Source organism: Passer montanus, unplaced genomic scaffold (assembly GCF_014805655.1).
Source record: "Passer montanus isolate IOZ18808 unplaced genomic scaffold, ASM1480565v1 scaffold13, whole genome shotgun sequence".
Taxonomy (NCBI): Eukaryota; Metazoa; Chordata; class Aves; order Passeriformes; family Passeridae; genus Passer; species Passer montanus.
The window spans coordinates 13,259,263-13,281,626 of record NW_024359832.1 but is presented as its reverse complement, the minus strand read 5'-3'; the positions used below and the strand labels follow the sequence as shown (position 1 = coordinate 13,281,626).

The window sequence follows — 22,364 nt, the reverse complement described above, 5'->3', positions numbered from 1 at the left end:
GGTGTCAATGGGAACTCTGCGAAGTTTTCCATAGAAACACCATTCTGGCATTTTTTCCTTAGAAAAACTAAACGGCTTTTGGTATGTACTGAGGCAGAAATGATGCTGTGTAATCAGCATTAGCATGGCTTCAGCACAGAATTATGTAGTAAGTTATAAACATGTCAAGAAGTGTATATTTTCAGAAAACTAGTGGGTGCGAGTTAATGTTTGTGGTTTTTAGGGGGACCTGCCCTTATCTCACATGGTTTTTGTCATTCTGATAGTTCCCCTCTTTCTTGGCGTGAGGTGGCCACCCTTCAAGCAGGGATATTACTCCCAGAATCAGTTAAAACATCAAACAGACCTGACACTTAAAACCTGAGGTGATGTTTTTTTGACAATTTGGGAGATCCAAGCCCATGAGGTGGGAATTTATTTTGGTTTCGGGTGGGTTTTTGTTAAATGCTGTTGTGGAACAAGTGATGCTGAAGCAGTGCTTCCCCAGGCTCGCACCTGCGAGCCGCAGGCAGGGCAAAGGCTGGAGGAGGAGGAGGGTCCCTCTGGGGCGGATGGCTTTGCTGTTTCTGCTTGCCTTGTTCCAGCAGGGCCAGTGCTATCCTGCGGTGCATGGGAGTGTGGCCAGCGGCTTGAGGGAGGAGATCCTTCCCCCCTCCTCTGCCCTCCTGAGGCCACCTCTGGAGAGCCCTGTCCAGTTCTGGGCTGGTCAATGCAAGGAACGCGTGGAGCTGCTGGAGAGGGTCCAGCAGAGGGCTGAGGACGGACGGCCTGGAACATCTCTTATGAGGAGAGACTGCAGGAGCTGCGTCTGTTTAGTCTGGAGAAGTCTAAGCAGGGATCTCGTTAATATCTCTTAGACAGGTGCCAAGAGAATGGTGCCAGACCCTTTCCAGTGGACGAGGAGCGAGGCACCGACGCCTCCGGCTGGGTGGCCCGAGGGTCGGGCCCTCAGCGGGCGGGGCCGCCCCGCTCCCGCCCCGCTCCTCCGCATGCGCGGCCGCCGCTGCCGCCATGGCGGGCGCGCTGGGCGGAATGTTCGGCTCGCAGGCGCCGGGGCCGCCGCCGCCGGGCCCGCCCGGCCCGCCCGGCCTCATCCCACCGCCCGCGGGGCCGCGCAACCCCAACAACACGCTGGTGGACGAGCTGGAAGCGTCCTTCGAGGTGAGGGGGGGCAGCCGCGGGCGGGCGCTGCCCTGCCTGCGCCGGCCCCCCGCAGCCGCTCAGCGCCGTGCTTCCCTGTCCGCAGGCCTGCTTCGCCTCGCTGGTGAGCCAGGACTACGTGAACGGCACGGACCAGGAGGAGATCCGCACCGGTGAGCCCGCGGCGGGAGCAGGGCGCCGCCCCTTCCCGCTGGAACGCTGCTGGGAGCGGTGGCAGGAGAGGAGCGGAGCCGGGAATGCCCGGGCTGCCGCGGGAAGGGCGGAGTGTGCCGCTTTTGGCGTGCAGTGAAACGCGCCCAAGCACCAGGGAGGTGATGCGGTGCATTCGGAAGCGGAGTGAAGGGACATGGCAAGGGCCGGCCAGGCAGCTCAGTAGCGCTGCTTTAGGGCTTGAGTGATTTCCGTGGAGCTGGAATAAATATTAGTATGAACAGGACTTTGAAAAATGGCCCTTGACTACTCCTTAGAAGTGCAGTTGTCCCTGAAAATTTTCTGAAACTTCACTCAAATGGCGTTTCAAAATCGGTATAATGCTTTTTAAAACTCCTTTCTGGCTATTTGATTATACTCATGTACTGGCATGGAACAACTTTTATTACCAAAACAGTAGTGTGTAGTATATGAGGACAGAATATTGTCCTCAATAAGTGCATATTTGAGAACCCTACACTGAGCTTGTTGCTTAAGCATGAAACCAAGTTCCATGATTTATTTTATTACTCCTTGTCAGAAATAAAATAAAATGAGGGAGGAAGTGTTGTCCTGCACTTCTAAAATAACTTGTATGTTTGCAAAGCAGTGTCTTATACAGGGACTTACTGGTTTATAAATACATTATTTTAGATAGTCTGAAGATTTTTGTTCTAGAAGGTACTGTGAAAAGTGTTTTTCATAGACCACTACCATTACCAGCCTGAAATCTAATTATTTTGGAAGCTGTTCTTTCAATATTGTTATTATATGTTTAGGTGTTGATCAGTGCATCCAAAAGTTTCTGGATGTTGCAAGACAAACTGAATGCTTTTTTCTACAAAAAAGACTGCAACTGTCAGTCCAGAAACCAGAACAAGTAATTAAAGAGGTATGTTAATTTACCTGTCCTGTGCTAGATCAGATAAGGTTCATCACTGTGTTCATAATTTTGGGTTTCTCAACATGATGCTGTACCTTAAGTTGGTAGAACTTGGCTGTTACCATAACTCATCATGAACCTGGAGAAGTTGGATACCTGCTGCTGTGTGGAGTATTGGAACACAGCTGATAATTCATTGGAAGAGACCAACAAGTTAGTCAGATTTTGCTGGGGATGGTGATCTCTGAAATTTGTGACATAGGTGAACAGCACTAGTGCATTCACAGTGCTTGCCCTCTGTATCATTAGACACTTTTCCATTATTCCATTTTTCTACTCAAAAAACTCAATGTCTAAAAAAGTTACATGCTCTTTATGTGGGGTTGGTTATCCTTTTCAATACTGTCTATTTACTAATACACAATGTTTTCATCCACAGGATGTTTCAGAATTAAGAAATGAATTGCAGAGAAAAGAAGCATTAATTCAGAAGCATTTGAGTAAACTGCGACACTGGCAACAGGTCCTGGAAGACATCAGTGTACAGCACAAAAAGCCTGCAGAAATGCCTCAAGGTCCATTAGCTTACCTGGAACAAGCATCTGCAAATATTCCTGCTCCAATGAAGCAAACATAATCTTCAGTTTTACACAGCTCAATATTTTAAAAGCAATGGTGTTCTTTGTATGCTTTTTGTATAATGTAATTTGTACTGCAGATATAGTTAAAACAAATAAGCCAAATAAATTTTCTTATTATTTTCTTTTATTACAGAAATACGGAATGATTTTATGTTTTAATGGAAAATACTCAGAGTTCCTGTTCAGGGTGCTTTCTGGTAGAAGTGTGTATTCCAGAATGCATCCGGTTCCTTCTAGAGAGAGTGGCCCTTGCTTTCTCCTCTCTTTGGTATGATCAAAATATTTGCAAAGATTAGTGTTTGATTTTTCTGGAATGTTTAAATGTTTTGTGATCCACTAATTATCCATGAGTACCACTGCAGAAACAGAAACACTCTTAGAATTGTCTGTATGTAGGTCAGATCACTTTTTTTTTTAAGTGAATTATCACTCTCCCATCATACTGGCTCACCTCATGAAACGTGTCTTGGGATATTCAAATTTGGTTCTTACAGGATGAATTGAAATGGAAAAACACACACAAAAGAGTGGGATATGTAATGGAGGCCTCATATTACTGATGTTCTGACTCTCAGGCTACTGGAAGAGGTGTTCCAAAATGCCTGCTCCAAAATACAGACCACTCATTGTGGAGGTAGGATCACCACCACTGACCAGAATACAGATTTACCTTCTATTGGAGTGCTCTATTTAGTAAGTTAAATGTAGCCAAAAAAGCTTTTGGAAGCAGAAATAGCAAAAGAGTCCTTTCTCTGTATTACTAAGCAATAAATTTAATTCATCCACTTTTCTACTTTTTGGGGGGCAGAGTTGAATAATTAATTGTTGTAACCCTGGAACTAAGAATTGCTAATTGTGTATTGAAATTTATATTGTTATTGGGGCAGTGTGGATGAAAAGTAATTAAAACAGTGCTGCACATTTCCATCCTCACAGATGCCAAGGTACCCATCAGGGTTTCTGTACACTATTTAATCTCTGTCTTGATTACAAGTATGAAAAATGCCTTTTTGCCAAATCTACTGCCAAAGTCACTTTTCCAACCAAGCAGTTCCTCTTGGAAAAAATACTAGATAACTGGGATGAAAAGTGTTGGTATGTAGAAGTGTTCTGCCCTTCCGCCCACCTCTGCACCACCCGTGAGATACAGTGGCTGTTTTGTCTGAAGTGAGTGCCAGTGCTCTGTTGGTGTAGCTCTGGCTGGCTGTGGGAGGTGAGGAGAGGTTAGGCTGGGCGTACACCTCTTTGCATGTATAACATTTTTTTAGGTAGCTGGGCCTTGTTGGTTGAAATGAAATGGGGATTCAAAGCAACTGAAGAGGAACTGTCCTGTCTTAAATAGCAGGCTGCTGGTTGCACATTTGCCTGCCTTTTACACTTAATGGGTTAATTACCCAAGAGTCAACTTCTTCATGGGTTCTTTCCTACCGGCAATGAATTAGCATGATCTGATAAATGTAGTCATTCCCCCACTTTGCTTTTATATGGGCATAAAATTAGTATGGAGTTAAAAGGTACAAGGGTGCAGTTGTCATCACTGGAACTCACTGTACAAGTCTGACTTACTTCAGCATTAACATAGAACTCTTTTGAAAAACACAGAAATTGGATGATTTACTAGCTTTAATGTTCGTACATACACATCATCCTAATTTATCAGGCTGATACATATATTGAAATTCAACGGGAATATTACATAGCAAATAGCTGACTATATAAAACAGTTTATGAAGCAAACCAGAAATTATTTCTGCTATAAACATGCTATTTTTGAAGGTGTGCTACATGCTGTACAGCTTAAAATTAATTTAACAAAAAGCATTAAAAACTTTTAAAATTACATTATTATATGCAGAACTTACTTTAAAGAGCTGATGAAGCAAGCATATAAATGTACAGAAGGAAGATATTTTTTCAGCTGGTGCCAAATTGACAGAACATATCAGAGTCCAAATTCCATATTTAATGAAATTGTGGAGTGATACAGTCTCTTCATTAAAAAGTCTTTTCACACAGCTGTATCCAAACTTTTCCTTCATTTTTTACAGGAGTTGTTAAAAAAATGCATTTTCCTGAAATTCATGCCTGTAACTCCATAGTTACCAGATGTAAGAGAGTGCAGGTATTTCCTAACTTAGAAATTTTTTTTTTCTTCTGTTAAATCATCTATTGGATTATCATCCCTAAAAAGAAAACAGGAATGACTTTTATAGTAATTCTGAGAAGTATGGAAATAGTTTGCTTTAAAATGAAAAATACTTAGTAAACCATTCTTGATGCTGAGGGTCTTGTTTTTGGTCATCTTTGGTTTGTGGTGGTTCATTGCCATGTGTCCTGTGCAAACAAATAAGCATTAGCATCACCAACCTACTTACTTACAATCTTATCAACATGTAATACTTTTCCCAGAAAAACTCATCATCCCTTGAATGGTTCTGTGCTCACATGAATGGATGAGACCAAAAGGTGCCAGCTACAGTTTTAGTGGGATCTGTGCCAGCCACGTAACTGGACTAGCAGTACTGACTGTAACATTAAGAAAAGCATGAAGCAGAGCTCAACAGCTATGCAGAAACATCTGAACATAGTTCTTAACCTGACACCCCCAAAAAACTAAACAAAAGGATGCTTCAAGGATATGAAGTCTTGAAAATCAGAGAATGGCAGCTGCAATTCACTCTTAAAAATACCAGATACAATTTATGCATTTAACATGTTGCGTAAAAGCTCTGTTTGAAACAGAAAGATTTATCTGAACGCTACCTGGCATTTATAATCAATCCTATTACATAGTCCCTGATTTTCCATCATTTAGGATTTTTTAAACATATGATAGCAAATAGGACTTAACTTATGATTGACTGATTTAAAAGAATTAAGTGAGTAGCAGCCAAGCCACCCTCATTTTCCCTGCACATTTGTTTCCCACTAAAACAGAAATCCCATTTGCCTTGGCAGTCATTTGGCATGACACAGCATGTTTGTATCTTAAAGAAGTGGGAATTGCCAAGCAGGATCTAAGCCTGTGTCCCAGGTTGTTTTTGTCAGCAGTCAGCACCATCTGCCCCCAAGGAAAGAATTCTCTTGCACATTTTTCACAGGATAACTAAATCTCCACCAGGAGATAGCTGAGAAGGCTGGATTTTGCCCTGAAATACAGTGGTCAGGTTTGGGGATTTTTTAACTGTATATTAGCTACGTACATTTTTAACTATTTCTTGAAGAGAGTGTTTATGTTATAAAACACTGAACAGCGTTTACATAACTCAAAAATTTGAAGAATTGAAGCTCCCCAGAAAGAAAAAAAGCAAAGATAATCAGTTTTCAAATCTCTAACCTTTGCCAAATGATCGGCCTAGATTCATTCAAATACCTCTTAAAATAAAAATATGTCATCCACATCTACCAAGATGCCATGTTCAAAATTAACAACATTCTTAGTTAAATACTTGGAGCTACTTTTCCCTTTTTTTTTTTTTTTTTTGGTGTGGATGTGTGTGTCGTCCCTTTTTTTTTTTTTTTTTTTTTATTTTTTTTTTTTATTTTTTTTGGTGTGGATGTGTGTGTCAGTGTGTGTTTTGTTTGGTTGGTTTGTTTTGGGCTTTTTTCCCCTACCAGGAGGGGTTGCAAGCATAAGGTCTGCTGGGCAGGAATTATAGCCCACTTTTACAGTACAGTTCTGGACCTGTCTGTAGGAAACCAAACACAGAGTTCACTGCACAGTAGGAACCTTACATTGTTGTGTATTTCTACATGTCAAATGTCTTTGAAATGCCTACAAGATTCTAAATATGAATTCATTTATCATCATACAAAATGGACAAGTACCTTGTGGCAGCACTGCTGTCTGAGGACTGTGTTGATGGAGAGCCCACCCTGAGGCAGCCGGAACTCCGGTCTAAGCTTGTAGATTTTGTTATTTGAGGAGCACTTCTTTTTGATCTCAAGTCACAACTCAAAAAGCTCTTTGCGTAGGAAGCTAAATTCGGAACACTGACAACACGACTGGGCACCTCAACCTTTTTCTTCTGCTTTTTATTGTAACAGAAAACTTCATTACATACACATTTTTTACAATTTATTCTATGAAACCTTAACAATATCTCATTCCCAAATACCTTATGAGGTACACCCAAATAGGAAGATTTCTATCTTTTTCTATAGGCATTTAAATTAAATTCTCAGAGTATGCTGTATCCATGGATTTTGTCATCCAGTTAAAACAACATGTATTTGACCCTGAGATTTTAGACATATCAAGGTGCTTTCCACCAACTTGACCTCCCTTCTTTCTATGGCTATTTGTAGAAATATCGTGCAGAGGGGCTGAGGGCAGATCCCAAGCAACTCAAACAGATTCCTAATTTTCCTCACTGCATGCAATACTCCGATTAGCAACTCCCAAATCTGCAAGCAATGTCTATGCTTATCCCAATGGAAGACTGATGTCAGAGTTCTAGTGTTTTATATTGGCTTAAATACCTGTTATCTATGTTGCATATATACTTCTAATAAATTTCTCCTATGCTCAACAACTGACTGTAGGTTGGCACTGGAAAGAATTCTACTGAATAACATCATAAAAAAAGGATAGCATTTTTATTGTCCTGATATGATCCAAATAGTAATAAAACTATCAAAAATACTTATTCAAATTAGGAATAAAACTATCAAACTATTGATATTTTTCTATCAAACGATCCAAATTTGATATCAAAATGTCAAAATCAACTATCACAAAATTAAAATTGTGATTTTAATTGCATTGCTCATCCTACCTTCATGGAGGGAGTCAGGCATGCTGTATTAGGGTTGAAAGAAAATGACCGATTCCTGTAGGATTCAGTGTTGGCTGAAAATGAATGCTGACATTTTCTTCCTTCCTGAAGGGAAACAAAGTCATGTGTATGAAAACACGTGGGAAGCTGGTAAGGAAAGATACATTTGTCAAAGTATTCCAGAACAGAAAGAAACAGCCAGAATGAAGCAATGTGTGAATAGAGCCTTGCAATAGATTCTGGAATACATATGTCCATATAAAGCAGTCTTACCACCAGCTGCTTGATAATCTCTTCTCTCTCACTTAATTTGTCTTGCAGGCAGTTTATAAGGTGTGTGTCTTCAGGCCTGGACTCCCACTTTCTTGACTTTTCTTCTAATTCTTTAAGTCTGTACCAAAGAAAATGCAGACCAGAATAAAACTTCCTCAGATTAGGTTCAAGAGAAACCTTGGATATACTCTGCCCTATGTTCCAAGTCTAGAATACAGGGACACAGCCAGGCCTTTCCAATAAAACTGGATTTTTATAAAATGGGCACCTGTACATGGTTTATGTAGAGGTATAGAATCTTCTGGAGTTCCAAAATAAATTTCCAGGGTTAATCCACAACACCTGTCCCATGTAAAATCCATCCCCTTATGTAAAATAATAACAAGCTTGCACATTATGTTGCCAGTCTAGTTTCCTAAAGAAAGAAATCAGTGTCAGAGTAGCTATGCGTATCTATATTCATCTATTTGTTCTCTTTTCTGACCCAGTAACTTTGGAATCCTTAGAATGACTCAATTCCTGTAACTTTCATGAAGACAGGCTTGCATACACATGCTGCTTTAGTAACCCTGCTAAGTCAAAACCTGTAGTCTGAGTTCAGCTTTTTTAATTCCTTAAATGTCTTTTTTTTTTTTTAATGTGTGGGTAAATATTTTCGAGAAGACTACCCCTGACTCTTAATATCTTAGAGTTATCTCTGAGTTAAAATAAAAAGATAAATCTTTACATCTGAAAGGTTTAAAGGTTAGAGGCCTGCTTACATGCCAAGTCTCTCTTCTGGACTTCTGCTGCTTCTAAACAGTTGGAATAAAAGAAAAAGAGGAGGGATATATATAAGGGATTATTTCTGAGGGATCTCTCCTGTTCAATCTGAAGCACCACAGAACTTCTTAAATCCACAGGGGGCTGCAAACTGCATTTATTTACATGAGCATAATTTTCCTTGGAAATTTTTAAGGGAATGAGAATGATGTTAAGAAGCTTTTATTCAAAGATGCTGCTCTGCTGAACAAAATTAAGTACGTGGATCGAGGCCTCTGGTATCACAGATGATTTTACACTTCATAGAATTTCTAGATCCTATATGCAAGTTTTCATTTAGCATTGTAAAACTTCAAGTACAGTGCTTTAGATTAAACAATATCCAGAATTTATTACAATGTGGCTGGGTCTTTTTGGTTTGCAAAGACAATACCTATACACTTCTATTTTGATCCTTATAACATTTTACTTATGATTAATAAAAAAATGGTATGTACTAAGAATAATAAATATAAACAGAACTCATTGCCAGCATGAGCCAGAGTTTATTGTTAAATTACTTACGCAGTTTCTAAGGAGAAAATCTTTGCTTGGAGATGTGCCTGAGTGCTGCTGAAAGCAGATACTATGTTTTCAATTTCCTTCCGGTGATCTTGTTTCAGTATGTCCAGTTCTTTTTTATGCTTGATATTGAGGTCTTCTACCAGTAGCCTTTCATTGGTATTAAAATATGTCTGAATTCTCAGGTTTCAATATTATCAATTTATTATCACTGATCAAAGCATGCACTTTTGAGGAGTTTTTTTGACTGCAAAGGTAGTTAACTGGGCAAAGATCTGGCTTCTGCCTACAGACTTGACTGACATTTTGGTTGCAATCTGAGAAGAAATATTTTAACACTGAGGAAGAGAAAAATTATTTTGAAAAGTACTTGACCTTCACCCTTCAGGAAATTCAAGGTCTATTCCATATAATGGTGCTATTGTTATTCTGTCTAGGGTTAGTTTGTACATCAATCTTAACGATAAAATATGACAACAAAGTACCATAGGAACTTACTTGTATTAAGCAAAATCATGTTGAAATATCTGGCATTTTAACATGAGGTTTTCATGATACATTTCAAGACATACTGCCTATCAGTGTTGTAGAAATGCTTTTAACTATAACATTAATCTTTTTCACACAATATATTTTGGAAGATACTGCTATATGATTAAGACCATAAGCTGAAAACTAAAAAAAGCTTAATATTTTCTTAAGTCTAACCATAACACTGCATTCTAATATCAATCCCAAAAGCAATAGGCATCTATTGAAGAATCATAGTTTGATTTTTGTTTGCTATTACTTGGAGAAACTTTAACTCAATAGAGAGCCCATGTTCTATGGTTTACTAATTAAAATAGACATACTCAACTCAGCATATTAACAACTGCAATTTCACAAAAGACAATAGGCTTATCTTTCATTTTCCCCTATCTTCTTTTTAATGTATTCCCAATCCTGTTTCACTTGTTTTTGAAAGGCTTCAGGAAAGACCAAAAGGTCCATGAAAGTTTTCTCCCCTTAAAATTAGATCACAGCCATGGAAGTGACTAATTTGGCACTTAGCATAAAATAAGCAGCAGAAGAATAAGGGTAAAAAATGGAGAAGGATCCCTTGAAATGAATATTCAGGAGTAGAATATGTTCCTTCAGAAGAGCCATTTGTGGACTTGTTCTCTCTTCCCGTAAAACCACCTTTGTCTGCTCTTATCCTCATCCTTGTAAAAGCGTTCTGTACTGGAGGTGGAATTCACACAATTCAAGAGAATTGAAAGAGGAATTGTTACTTCAAGCAGATTATGGGTTTCACTTACTTGGCAAGAGTAGGACTAGTAATTTTAAGTAATTTGTTATAAAAATTTGTCACATGCAAGTAACGAGCCACTATCAGCTTTCAAATCAGAAAAGAAACTGGCATAAGACTGGGGCACTATTGTTAAAAGTAAAAATAGCAAGTGCTTATATGCACCAATTTAGCTATTCCCCTACACAAATTATTAGTCTGGCAAAAACAAAACAAGAGCTGCAAGTTAGTTTTTCAAGTCTTCCCTGGGTTAATTTCAGAGCAGCCTGAGTCAGGCACCTAAGTCCACTTCAGTGCTTTGGTCCTACCTCCATTTATTGGAAGGGTTTCTCCTTACATAATTTCCATTAATGCTTCCTTCCCAAATGCTTACTGTAGTAGAGCTACACCGTTCATTCCCTGTAAAGAAAATCCTCCAGCCCAGCAGCCTTAGCATTTGAGGCCTTTTAGACCTCAGCACTGACACGTGAATAATTCTTCTCTTCATGAACAGAAGCTCTAAATTCCTTCAAGATAGCTTGAGGGCATTAATGAAACTCTCTGGTTTGCAATTCTCTCTGTTGATCTTGCTTCAAAAGCTTGAAATGAAATTCACTTTGAAGTAACTCTCCAAAGAGTGCAATGGCAAAAAAAACCAAAAAAAAGTTACTCATTCTTTAAATATCTACTGACTGGTAGACAGGAATGAAGTTACTCTGGCCACTCTGACAGTCTGCTGAGAGACATTCTATCCATTGAGTGCTTTTCTCTGGACTATATGGGCCATCATTTTAAAGATTCCTTTAAGAGCACACTCTTCAGAAATCCTTTTATATATACAGCTTGTGGAGTTAGGGGCATACATTCTATACCATTGCAAAAATCAATTGAAAGGTACCCACACACCAGATGCCTCAGTCTCTCTACAAAGAGAATGTGTTTAGTACGTTCATCCAGAAATTTCAAAGGATTCAACCGCCATACAAATGCAGTAAGCAGTGAACCCAGTCTTGTCTCCTTTAAGGTCATGCCAGGGGAGGTTTAGGTTGGATAGTAGAAAGAATTTCTTCAAAGGAAGCATGATTAGACATTGGAAGGGGCTGCCCAGATGTGTTTAAGGAAAGACTGGACATGGCACCAAGTGCCATGGACCATGGGCACCTAGTTGACATGGTGGTGTTTGGTCAAAGGTTGGACTCAATGATCTCAGAGGTCTTTTCCAGACTAATTGATCCTGGGATTCTGCACTTTTTTTGAACAGAAAAGGGAAGACCCATTTGCACCACGTGTGCTGAGCCTGTGGCTACACTAAGACATGGTTTACCTTCTACAAGATGGCCAAGACTCAAGTCCCCTTGCCTTTCCTGTGCCCTGACAGCCTCTCACAGTACCAGGCTCCCCATCAGCCCAGAGGCACTGTCAGTATCCACTGGCACTGCCCTTATTTCCCCAGGGCAGATCTGGCTGCCACAGCCAAAGAAAACTCTTACAGGGAATATATGGCATTCTCAAGTGTCCCCTTTGGAACTGACAGTCCATTGGTTTCAGTTACAGAGTATGTAAAAAACCTGGTATTTATTCTCAGAGACTTCTACGTTTTTTTTAATAGCTCTTCAGTGAGTTTGGGATTTATGTCTTCCAGTGCCTTTGAAAGGCTGACATTATGCACATTTTCTTAGGTCACTCCTGTGGGGATACACTAGACATACTTTTCTGTAACATATAATGAACAATTAGTTCAAATGCATCTATTATGGCTGGAGGAAAATGTGAAATGAACTACCGATTTTGCAAAATTTCTAGCTTCTGAAATTAGTACTCTAGAAAGGAAAGATTCTGACATGCATCACACTTAGAACAACACCACTCACTCTGGCATTATTATTGAATCTTTAGATAGCATTGTCAAGTGTGAATTCAAGGCAAACCTTCTATGTTGTTTATCTCTATCCTGAAGCTGTGCAGCTTCTTGCTTCTGTGACTCCAACTCAGCACTGAGCAGCTCCATTGTGTCCTTCAAAAGTAAATTCTCTCTCTTGAGTTCAGAAATTTCACTCTGACATTTTTCCAGTTCATCGTGAAGAGATCTGATCTGGCTTTGGCTACTTCCTTCCTAAGAAAAAGGACACATTTAATTATTCACAGACTCTTATTTTTAATATTAACATCTTCCTGGAATTGCGTGCATTACATTTTTGTGATTTGATTTTTCAATTATATGTGCCATGCTACATATGTGAAAGACAAAATCAGGGATCAAAAGTCCCTGAATATATTCTATAGTCTCCACAGAATTTATTTTATTGTAACATTCATTCATTTACTTCTTTTGTAGATTCTGATTTTTAATTTGAAAGAAAAAGCCTGCCTACAGGGTAAAAAATTATAAACATTTCAAGTGAGATGTAAAGGCAGAAAACCCATTCCATTTCTGGAAGAGAGTGTATACTTTTATTATCACTGGAGAGAGAAATTTGATACTATTGCTTTTGCTAAACACAGCATGGCAAGTACAAACTGGTCCCTTGCCTGTTGCTTCTTCAGTGTTCTCACACTCCTCAGCTCCATTTGTAGTTCTTCTATTTGCTTCTTTAGGTTTGTGCATGATGCCTGTTGCTCGGACAGTTCCATCCTTAGAGATCCTAGTAACAATCAGACAGTCATTTAGGCAGAGGCCAGCTGGATGGGGAAGGCAGATACAGGGAATGTAGATGAAAACATTAACTCCCTACATTTTGCTTTGTTCCTCAACTCCTTCCCTATTAAGCATAGTGGCCTCCTATTACTAGGGAGGTAACTCAGCTGAGAAATAGTAAGGTGATATGGAGCTACAAAAGCAATGAGTCCACATCAGAGTCAGAGAGGTAATTCTGTGGCAGGTGTACTCCAGACTACATCACCACCATTGTGTCTTCTAACCTTGAAGATTAGAACCCCTCAGCTTCCCTGTTAATTCAGCTGGTGTTCTACAGACGGCCATAACGCAGACTGAGGAAAGCTCTGGTTGTGTTAGAGAAGTACAATGCTTATGCAAGCTCATCTGTCATATACTGCAGCTTTTGGGTATATTAGGTACAAATTTTTCAAGTACATGAAGAAAAAATTTTTATCTCTGTTGTCTCCCTACAATTTTTCTTGAAGAAGAGAATCTATCTATTCAAAGTATAAACATTAGAAAGCAAGAAATCTTTCTAGCAAATTTTAATTACTGATGGAAAAATTCCAAGAATAAAATTCAGTTTGTATGCAAAATACTTTCAAATTATTCTTTATTTAATTTAAAAAAAATTATAGATGAGCTTTAATAACCTGAGATTAAACCTGGAGATATTACATATCTTGCTAGTGCAGTGTTCTGTTTAGTTCTAAACAGTTTTGGGCACTTTTGAAACTGACTAAACAGTACAAAGGGAGCAACTGATCTCCACTGAACTCAGTAGAGCAGACTTGAAGCACATATAAAAATTCACCTCAACATAGAAAAAGAAGAGTAAAATCACATAAACTAATTATAATTTTCTGATCTAATATGCCTGATAATGCATACTTGAATGCTGTACACCATACAACTCTCTCAGCAACATTTTGCTGCTGACAATTGAAAGCTTGGTTAACAAAGAATATTAAGATTATATTGTCGAAATTGCAGGGTATGAAATAAGAAATTAATAAAGATTTGAGCACCCAGAAAATGGGAAAGAAAATGAATGGGATGAAAGTCAGTGGTTCTCAGCACATATATAATCAAGCAGTAGGAACTGTGCATGACATGAGGCACTATACCTAGCAACAGGGTTTGCTGCTTTTGTATCTGCTCAAGTTCATCATGTAATTCTTTCTTTGCTTTCTCTTCCAAGGTTTGTATTTCCAGCCTATGAGACTGATGCTGGATCTTCAAAGTCTCATTAAATTCCTTTTTCAAACGCTCTTCTGCCTCCTGTAAGCAAAAGTCCCCCCAAAAAAAGTAGTTGGAGCCTGTTTATCAGATTGTTGTTTTGCTTGTAATGCTATGATGAAACTGGCCTTTCATTGTAGAACTTTAATTTTCATCACCAGTTTACATGACATTTTATCAATGCAAGCATAAAAATGAGCTGAAGTCGAAAATTAACACTTAATAGGTACAAGATAAATTATCAGTGTATCACCTCAGATTTGTTGAGCATGGTGAAATAATAACACTGATATCTTTGCACTATTTGACTTTAGAAAGAAAGTTTTATTTTTCATCACACAAAGGCCTCCAGATTTGACTGGTTTGCCATTACTTATTATAGTGTGTCAGACAAAGGCATCTATCCTTCCTTGAATCACTCTTGGGTCAGGCTTCCACTGTCATTAGAAGTACTGCTGGTACACTGCAAATGATGGAGCAGCTGCTCTGTAGTGGCTCTGAAAGCAAACTCCTATCCTCAGTTTCATTCTTACCAACTCACTGCCTTCAGCTTGGTTTTGTCAAAACTTGAATTTTATTTGGAATATATTAACAAGATATTAAATTCTACTTAGGGTGTATTTATTACCTGTGTTTCATATGTTAATGTACTAAACTGTGGGAACCAACAGGGACATCTGGATTCCATGTCATAATCATGTGTACATTTTTCAAGTTGATTTATTCTTGGACAGCAACAGTCTTTGGAACTTTAGTATATTGCATTAACATTTTGGCACTGAAATCAATCACTTGAACCTTTAAAAGCTTTGGCTATCCTGTTACTGAAATGATTTCTTGAAGGTACATAAGGTAATACACATCACTATATGTGTCTATTATACTTCTTAAGTTTTTATGTATAAATTAATAATGGATGAAACATAATAAAACTGAGTCCTGTTATTAAAACTCTCCCAAATTCCCTTGTATTTCTGAAGCAGGTGCACAGATAAAGGAGCTTGTATTCATTACAGCCTAACTGTAGGATATAATTTATTCACAATGTTGCCTAAGTTAAAATGTCAAAATTATTAAAAAACAAAACAAAAATCCCACAAACCACCAACCAACCCACCCCTCCCAGTCTGATGATGAGGAGGTTTCAAAACACAGAATAATTAATTATGTGCAACAAGAGCAACCCATCATCAAACTAATTGGAGATAACTGAGTTTTGATAATTGGCTCTCACTTAAATGGTTTACCCCATAAATATATGTATTTTTTTTACATTAGTAAGTAGTAAACTGACCTTGAGTTCCTGATTCTTGCTTTTCTCCAACATTTTTAAGACTTTTTGATGTGATGCCTCCAACTGCAGTTTAACATTTTGGTTTTCTTTAATGGTGTTTTGAAGATCCTGCAAAAGCTTCTCTTTTTCTTTGTTGGACTGTAGATTATGTTTCTTCAGTGACTCCTTGAAATTATTTGCTTGCTGTTCTAATATTTGCTTCAGCTGAGCCACCTTCCAGAAAAGTAAGTCAGCAGGACAGGATTAATAGCTCCATTCATAGTGAAAATGAATTATGTAAAGTTGAATACACTTTATGAGCTTGTGCTGCTTTATGAAAAAATAGCATGATGCTTGTTTTGTGCAAGGAGCCCTTTTTTCAGTAAAGAATGACAACCTTTTTACATATATTGTCTGTTGCTCATCAAGTACTTTTTAAAAATTTCAAATCATCTCCATCTCATAGGTACAATCCATAGTTCAATTTGCACAATAATATGGCACAAACCAGAAGGCAGGCCTAAGGCTCTGCTGAAACCATCCAACAAACTGATGCATTTAATCTGAAAGAGCACCTAGCTTCATCTGCCTCAGACTGAGTTTAAGTTCACTATTCATCCAGTTGTTTCTTGGCTTCTTCCATTGTGTCATTCAAAGAAACAAATTTTCCAATTTTCCTGATCAAGCTAGTGAAGATTGCCAAATACTATTTGTAATGAAAAACATTAATTGTCTTTAATATATCTGCGTAATGGGATCTGTCTGTGGCCTGGATACACTCCAAGAATAGGCAGATGCCAGAGCCACCTGCCAACCATACTTTTGTTTCAAGAGATGATTGATTTCTTTTATTACTTTTTAAAGAAATATGTGGTAAATCATAAGATTTAATCAGAGGCACTTTGGTTTCTGGTTACAGGCAAAAAACCTACTTTGTTTTCACACCTATTGAACTCAAGCCAATATTTTCATGTATAAAGAAAAGAAACACTGAAGTTTTTAGGTACTGCAGTTCCTTATAAACCTAAACTTTGATGTGAAAGACATAATGCTGTACAGTCCCTATCAGCTGACACAACATGCATTAGCATCACTACACTCAAGTATGCATTTTTTAATGAGCTTCTTGAAAATAAAGGGACTGAAAAAATGTGTCAGAAAAATAGGCTGTATATTTTATAATGGAAAAATTTGAAACAGGAAAAACATTACTTGGAATACTTCTTAAGCAGATTAGTCAGCTAGACAGGAAAGATCAATAGAGGCCTATATAAACTCCACCTGTGGTCATGTTGTTATAAACTTCCCCAACTCTTCACAGACAAGTACTAGCCCAAAGGACTTCTCATATGGAACAAAAGATCATACTAACTAGAAACAGGCTAAGCTGGGAACATAATGTAGTAAGAAATCAGATCAAAAAGTAGTTTTAAAACCATTGTTTTCAGTTTTTAAGAGATGTACAGGCATACAACATATTAACATATACAGATATATCAGGCATGCAACAACATTCTTATGAATCCTTGTACTTCTAACAGAGGTTAAGAGACAAACAATTCCATCCTATCAGGTTTCTTCCTCCTGTCCTAAGGCATGCAACAACATTCTTATGAATCCTTGTACTTCTAACAGAGGTTGAGACAAACAATTCCATCCTATCAGTTTCTTCCTCCTGTCTGGCAATTAAAAAGGTTTTCAAATCCACCAGTGAAAATCCTTCTCTGGAATGTTTTGCAGTGCCCAAGTTTTTTTTCTGCTTCCTGACTTGTAAACAGGTAGACAGACCCTCAATTTGCTTAAGTTGGTAAAGCAGCATTTAAGCCAATGAAACTCTGCCAACTCACATCAGTCCAGAATCTATTTGGATGTTTTCATTATTAACAAAGCAACAACACTCTGGGATTTTGTGTTTTATAATGTCCTCTTGCTGCAAAACAAAAGTTCTTGAAAAAACCGTACTTCAATTACATTACTAATTCACTTTTATCTACAAGAATTGTATAAAGTTCACATCAGTCCAGAATCTATTTGGATGTTTTCATTATTAACAAAGCAACACTCTGGGATTTTGTGGTTAATAATGTCCTCCTGCTGCAAAACAAAAGTTCTTGAAAAAACTGTACTTTAATTACATTACTAATTCACTTTCATCTACCAGAATTGTATAAAGCGATCTCAGAGATGCAAACACTACCTAACATAACATAAACAGTAATATGGCATAAGAAGTAAAAGCAAAATAAATTGTATTTCACAGGTTTTTTAGGCTTATTTCAGAGTTACTTCAATTAAGTTCACAGAAACAATATTCCTAAAGTTGTGGCAATTCCTGACCAGAAGAATTTCTGACTGTGTTCTTTGGCTGCTATTTGGTGGAATCTTCAAGATTCATAAAAACTCTGGGCATTGCTGTGCTAGCATTGTACAAAGATGTATCATGACAAGCTGATGTTTGCACTTCCATTTTATGTATCTTCTAATTCCAGAATAGAACAGAAATGTAGAATATTCTGAGCTGGAAGGGACCCACAGGGATCATAGAAGTCCAACTCCTGGCCCTGCACAGCCCCATCCCCAGGAGTTACACCACATGCCCGAGAGGATTGCCCAAACACTCCTTGAATTCTGTCAGTTTGATGGCTGTGACCACTTCACTGGAGAGCCTGTTCTAGTGCCCAACCACCCTCTAGGAGAAAAACCTACATCCAACCTAAACCTTCCTTGACAGCTTCAAGCCATTCCTCTGGGTCTTGTCACTGGTCACCAGTGAGAAGAGATCAGTGTCTGCCCCTTCTCTTCCCCTCCTAAGGAAGTTCTGGGCTGCAATGAGGTCTCCCCTCAGTCTCCTCCAGGCTGAACAGACCAAGTGACCTCAGCTGCTCTTCATACAGCTTCCCCTCAAGTCCCTTCACCATCCCTGTAGCCATCCTTTGGACACTTTCTAATAGTTTCATATTTTTCTTGTGTTGTGGCACCAAGATCCTCTAACACATGCTGAAGAGATCCTGTAGCTCAAAACCAAGGAACTGGAGAGCCCTAATGAATTAGCATTCAACCCACACAGGATCTCACATCTTTCCTTCCAAATGACCAAAGAGATGCAAGTCTGATTTCTTTATCCACAAAAATCTTATTAATACAGAAATTCTGCCACTTTGAAGTGCAACCCCAGAGAGATGAAATTATCATTCTTTTGTCTACTTTGCATAGTGCTCCAGCTATGTCAGCCAAACCAAAAACAGGTCTTAGGCAGCCAAGAAAGCTATTTTTAGGTCTGAAATTGTATCCAGGTTAGAACTGGATTAGTAACAGCACATTGCCTAACCTTTGAGGCGGAAGCTCTGGGTGAGCCATTGCAAAGGTTCCCAGATGGGAAACATGCCCTAAGTGAAACATAATATTATATAGTAAATGGTGCTTTCTTGGCTGTGAATATTCATGTACCTACAGCAGGAAACTATTACAAGTTGAAATGACTTCACTACCCTGGCAATATTGCCAAGTAATTAGATCAGAAAGTAACTTCTGGAGTAATCAACAAAAATGCAAAATTTCTCTTTAAATGGAGCATTTCCTCCTTTTTGAGATCAGTCAGATTCTAAGATACAATAAAATGTTTCTTAGGGTATCTTCATATTTACCATGGCTCCGTGAACATGACATATGGCATGCTACATACTATTTAATATTATTTATGTTTATGGTGGCAATAATTTTCCATCACTCTTTGCCAATTTACCATGATCTTGTGATGCGACTGGATGAGCAGTTAGAAAACAAGTTTCTTTCATATTTTACTGTCCTTTCAAGAAAAGTAATTTGATTACCCATGACCTTATCTTTTGCATTTGCAAAACCTGAGGAATAAACCTTCATGTCATAAACCTTTCACTCTGAATAGGCCAACACAGGTTGGATTGACCCAAAATTCTCACAGGGAAGTGGCATGCAGAAATGTGTAACGAAACTTAAAAATAGCCAGAAATTTCAGAACATTAAACTACACTTAAATTCTGTATTTGTAAGACTGGGAAATAGACAGAATGTCAGAATGTCACTGTTTGATAACAGAATGTATGTTAACAGAATGTTTTAGAGAAGAAATTAAAAAGAAAAACCCATGCTGCACTCATAACTAGTACAGCTAGTGTAGCACAGATGGGAGAAAAACCAGGCGTGGCTTACCATAAATAAGAACAAACAACCCATGCCCTGAGTACTGGAACATGCACACCAAGGGGTAATAATGTCATGTGGGAAAGTGGAGGCAGTAAAGGGAGGACAATGTTTTGCTTAGCCTCCTCATGAGCCTATCTGTCCTCTCTCTGTCTTTAAACACTCAGCAAGAATTTATTATGGCCACTGAGAGGCTACAAATGTCAGCTGAAGAAGATCTAGGTCTTCATCTTTTGCAGAGTTGTTGCCATGCAAACCCCCACTGAACTTGAGGGAAGTGAAACTGGTTAGAATCAGTGAAGACACATCTCTATGCATTAAATCAAATCAGAAAATTAACAGGAGTTGTAAGGAAGATTCTAATCTCACTCTGCCTGTAAATAAACAATCAGAGTCACTCTGCAACCCTGATATAGGCAAACTCCTCACCTTAGCACATCTCCAAAGAGTAATATATAAAATAAATAGGCTTGTCAAACTCTTCATAGATATTTAGAAGCAGTTATTTCTGTTATTTCTATTTGGAGTCCTTGCATATTCTATTGAGTGACAGACACAACAAATAGCATTAAAATCTAATCCAGAACCTCTCAGATGGGATGAAAAATGAAGAGACTTTTTATTACTGCATTATATTTATGCCCAGTTTACCTCAAGTGACGAGTTTTGAAGTTTCCCAGTTAGAACTTCTTTCTCTTTCTCTAGTTGCTTTAGTTCACACTCGGATTTTCTTTTAAATTCATCTAGCTGTGTCTGGAGCTCCTAAAATGAAAAAAAAAAAAAAAAAAAGAAGACAAGAGCATGCAATAGATGGGACAAAACATGCAGCATGAAAAAGAACATATTTCTTCTACCTTAACCCAGATAATACAGCAGTGTGCACAACAGTACATCCTACTGTCATTTAATGTCATCCATGTTATTTAATTTAAAATATATTAACAGTTTGCTAATATTACTGTGAGATAATACAGCTCACATTATCCTAATCTTCTACTGAAAGCCCCAGATAATACAGCAGTGTGCACAACAGTACATCCTACTGTCATTTAATGTCACCCATGTTATTTAATCTAAAATATTAAGTTTGGTTTGCTTCTTTCTAATATTACTGCGAGACAATACAGCTCACATTATCCTAATCTTCCACTGAAAGCTTCCTTAAGGTGTAAAACTGCACAGCATGAAGAGTCTGACTGTTTTGTCTAGAGTGGTGTTAATCTTCAAAAATTATTTAGTATGCAAGAGTCACCCACAAGACCTCAAAAACCATAAATATACATTGGCCATATAAATAACAAGATGACTAATGGGCAATTAGTGGAAAGAGAATCAAAGGAAGCAATATCTGACAGCATCCATAAAGAAAATAATGGTGAGGAAATAAAAAGAAAAGAAAATAATAATTAAAAAATGAGGATTATAAAATTGCCATGTTGCTGGAAATAGTTAAAAAAATCAATGAGAGCATCAGTTGCAAGACAGTGACCAAGAGCTTGTAGCAATTGTTTGTAGCAAGTGTTAGCAATTAGTTATTGTAGAAAGACTGAATGTGCAACTTGTAGAAACTTCCTGAAGTGACATGCATTACAAATTCATGAGTGTGCTTGCTCTTCCTATTTGTGCAAATTTGCTCACTCAAAAAACATTCTACAGTGTCTTCATGCACTACAAATGAAGGAAACTGAAAAAAATAACTACTTAACACCTCCCCCATCCTGTACAGCTGCTTCTCACACACCCCTGTGTAAAACTTAGGTAGCAATTAAAGGATGGAATTAAACAGATACATAGATATTGCAAGGGTGGAATTAGCTTAATTTTGCATGTACAAAAAGGAGCAGATATAACTGTCTTTTTGATTAAAACGTGAAGATCAGGTGCAACATTCCCACTTCATCTCTGTCAACTGACTTTCTTCTCTGTATTTCAATTTTTCTGTTTGGAAAAATAGATATAACGTTTCCTTAACAGCTGTTACAGGCCTCAGTTGATTAAGAGGATATAAACAGCAACAATAATGAAAAAAACTGTAATTTTATTTGTTTTACTAACTCAATATTTTTATTATTAAATTAATATGAATCTCTAAGAAGATATTATTAGAAGTAATAATATTTAAAAGTAACAATATTTATTATAATATTTATTGATATCTTAAAAAATGTCTGCTACTATGCCTTTTTTCTAAAGTATGAAGTGTGTGATACTTAAATTCAATCCGACTCACACGAAGAGCTTCAGCCTGGTGTAATTTTAAGAATACATGTACAAGCTAATTATAAGTAAAATACACTATATAAAAGGCAAAGTCATTTCCATGAGGCTTCACTAGGGTAACTATGTACCTTGAAGGACTGCATCTTCAGGTACTGATCAAAAGTGAGCCATTCCATAAGCAGATAAAATAATTTACTCACCCAGGTTCAATTTTGAGAAATAAGATTGTATAAATGTATAAACTCCAGCAGTTTCATGGAAATTAATTCTCTTGGCAGC

The 22,364-nt window shown here is 38.0% G+C and overlaps 2 protein-coding genes across 6 annotated transcripts in view; one reads left to right on the top strand and one right to left on the bottom strand.

Annotated features, from left to right (window-relative positions):
- The first annotated feature begins 970 nt into the window (after positions 1-970).
- On the top strand, positions 971-3,010 carry MED28 (mediator complex subunit 28). The gene is made up of 4 exons (XM_039698826.1): positions 971-1,161; positions 1,247-1,313; positions 2,130-2,242; positions 2,673-3,010. The coding sequence occupies exons 1-4, from the start codon at positions 1,012-1,014 to the stop codon at positions 2,868-2,870; spliced, it is 528 nt and encodes a 175-aa protein (XP_039554760.1). The 5' UTR covers positions 971-1,011; the 3' UTR covers positions 2,871-3,010.
- Positions 3,011-5,015: 2,005 nt separating this feature from the next.
- The window catches only part of FAM184B (family with sequence similarity 184 member B), a 37,376-nt gene continuing 20,027 nt past the window's right edge, over positions 5,016-22,364 (bottom strand). The window contains exons 3-12 of one of the 5 annotated variants that reach the window (XM_039698819.1): positions 20,517-20,627; positions 15,708-15,920; positions 14,302-14,455; positions 13,048-13,160; positions 12,447-12,631; positions 9,252-9,398; positions 7,926-8,043; positions 7,653-7,757; positions 6,703-6,905; positions 5,016-5,208 (exon numbers count right to left, since the gene is read on the bottom strand). In XM_039698819.1, the coding sequence (XP_039554753.1) occupies positions 5,118-5,208; positions 6,703-6,905; positions 7,653-7,757; positions 7,926-8,043; positions 9,252-9,398; positions 12,447-12,631; positions 13,048-13,160; positions 14,302-14,455; positions 15,708-15,920; positions 20,517-20,627 (1,440 nt within the window). In that variant the 3' untranslated portion in view covers positions 5,016-5,117. Of the gene's footprint in view, positions 5,209-6,702; positions 6,926-7,652; positions 7,758-7,925; positions 8,044-9,251; positions 9,399-12,446; positions 12,632-13,047; positions 13,161-14,301; positions 14,456-15,707; positions 15,921-20,516; positions 20,628-22,364 lie in introns of those variants that run through there. The other 4 variants (XM_039698820.1, XM_039698821.1, XM_039698822.1 and 1 more) reach the window with 4 other exon arrangements.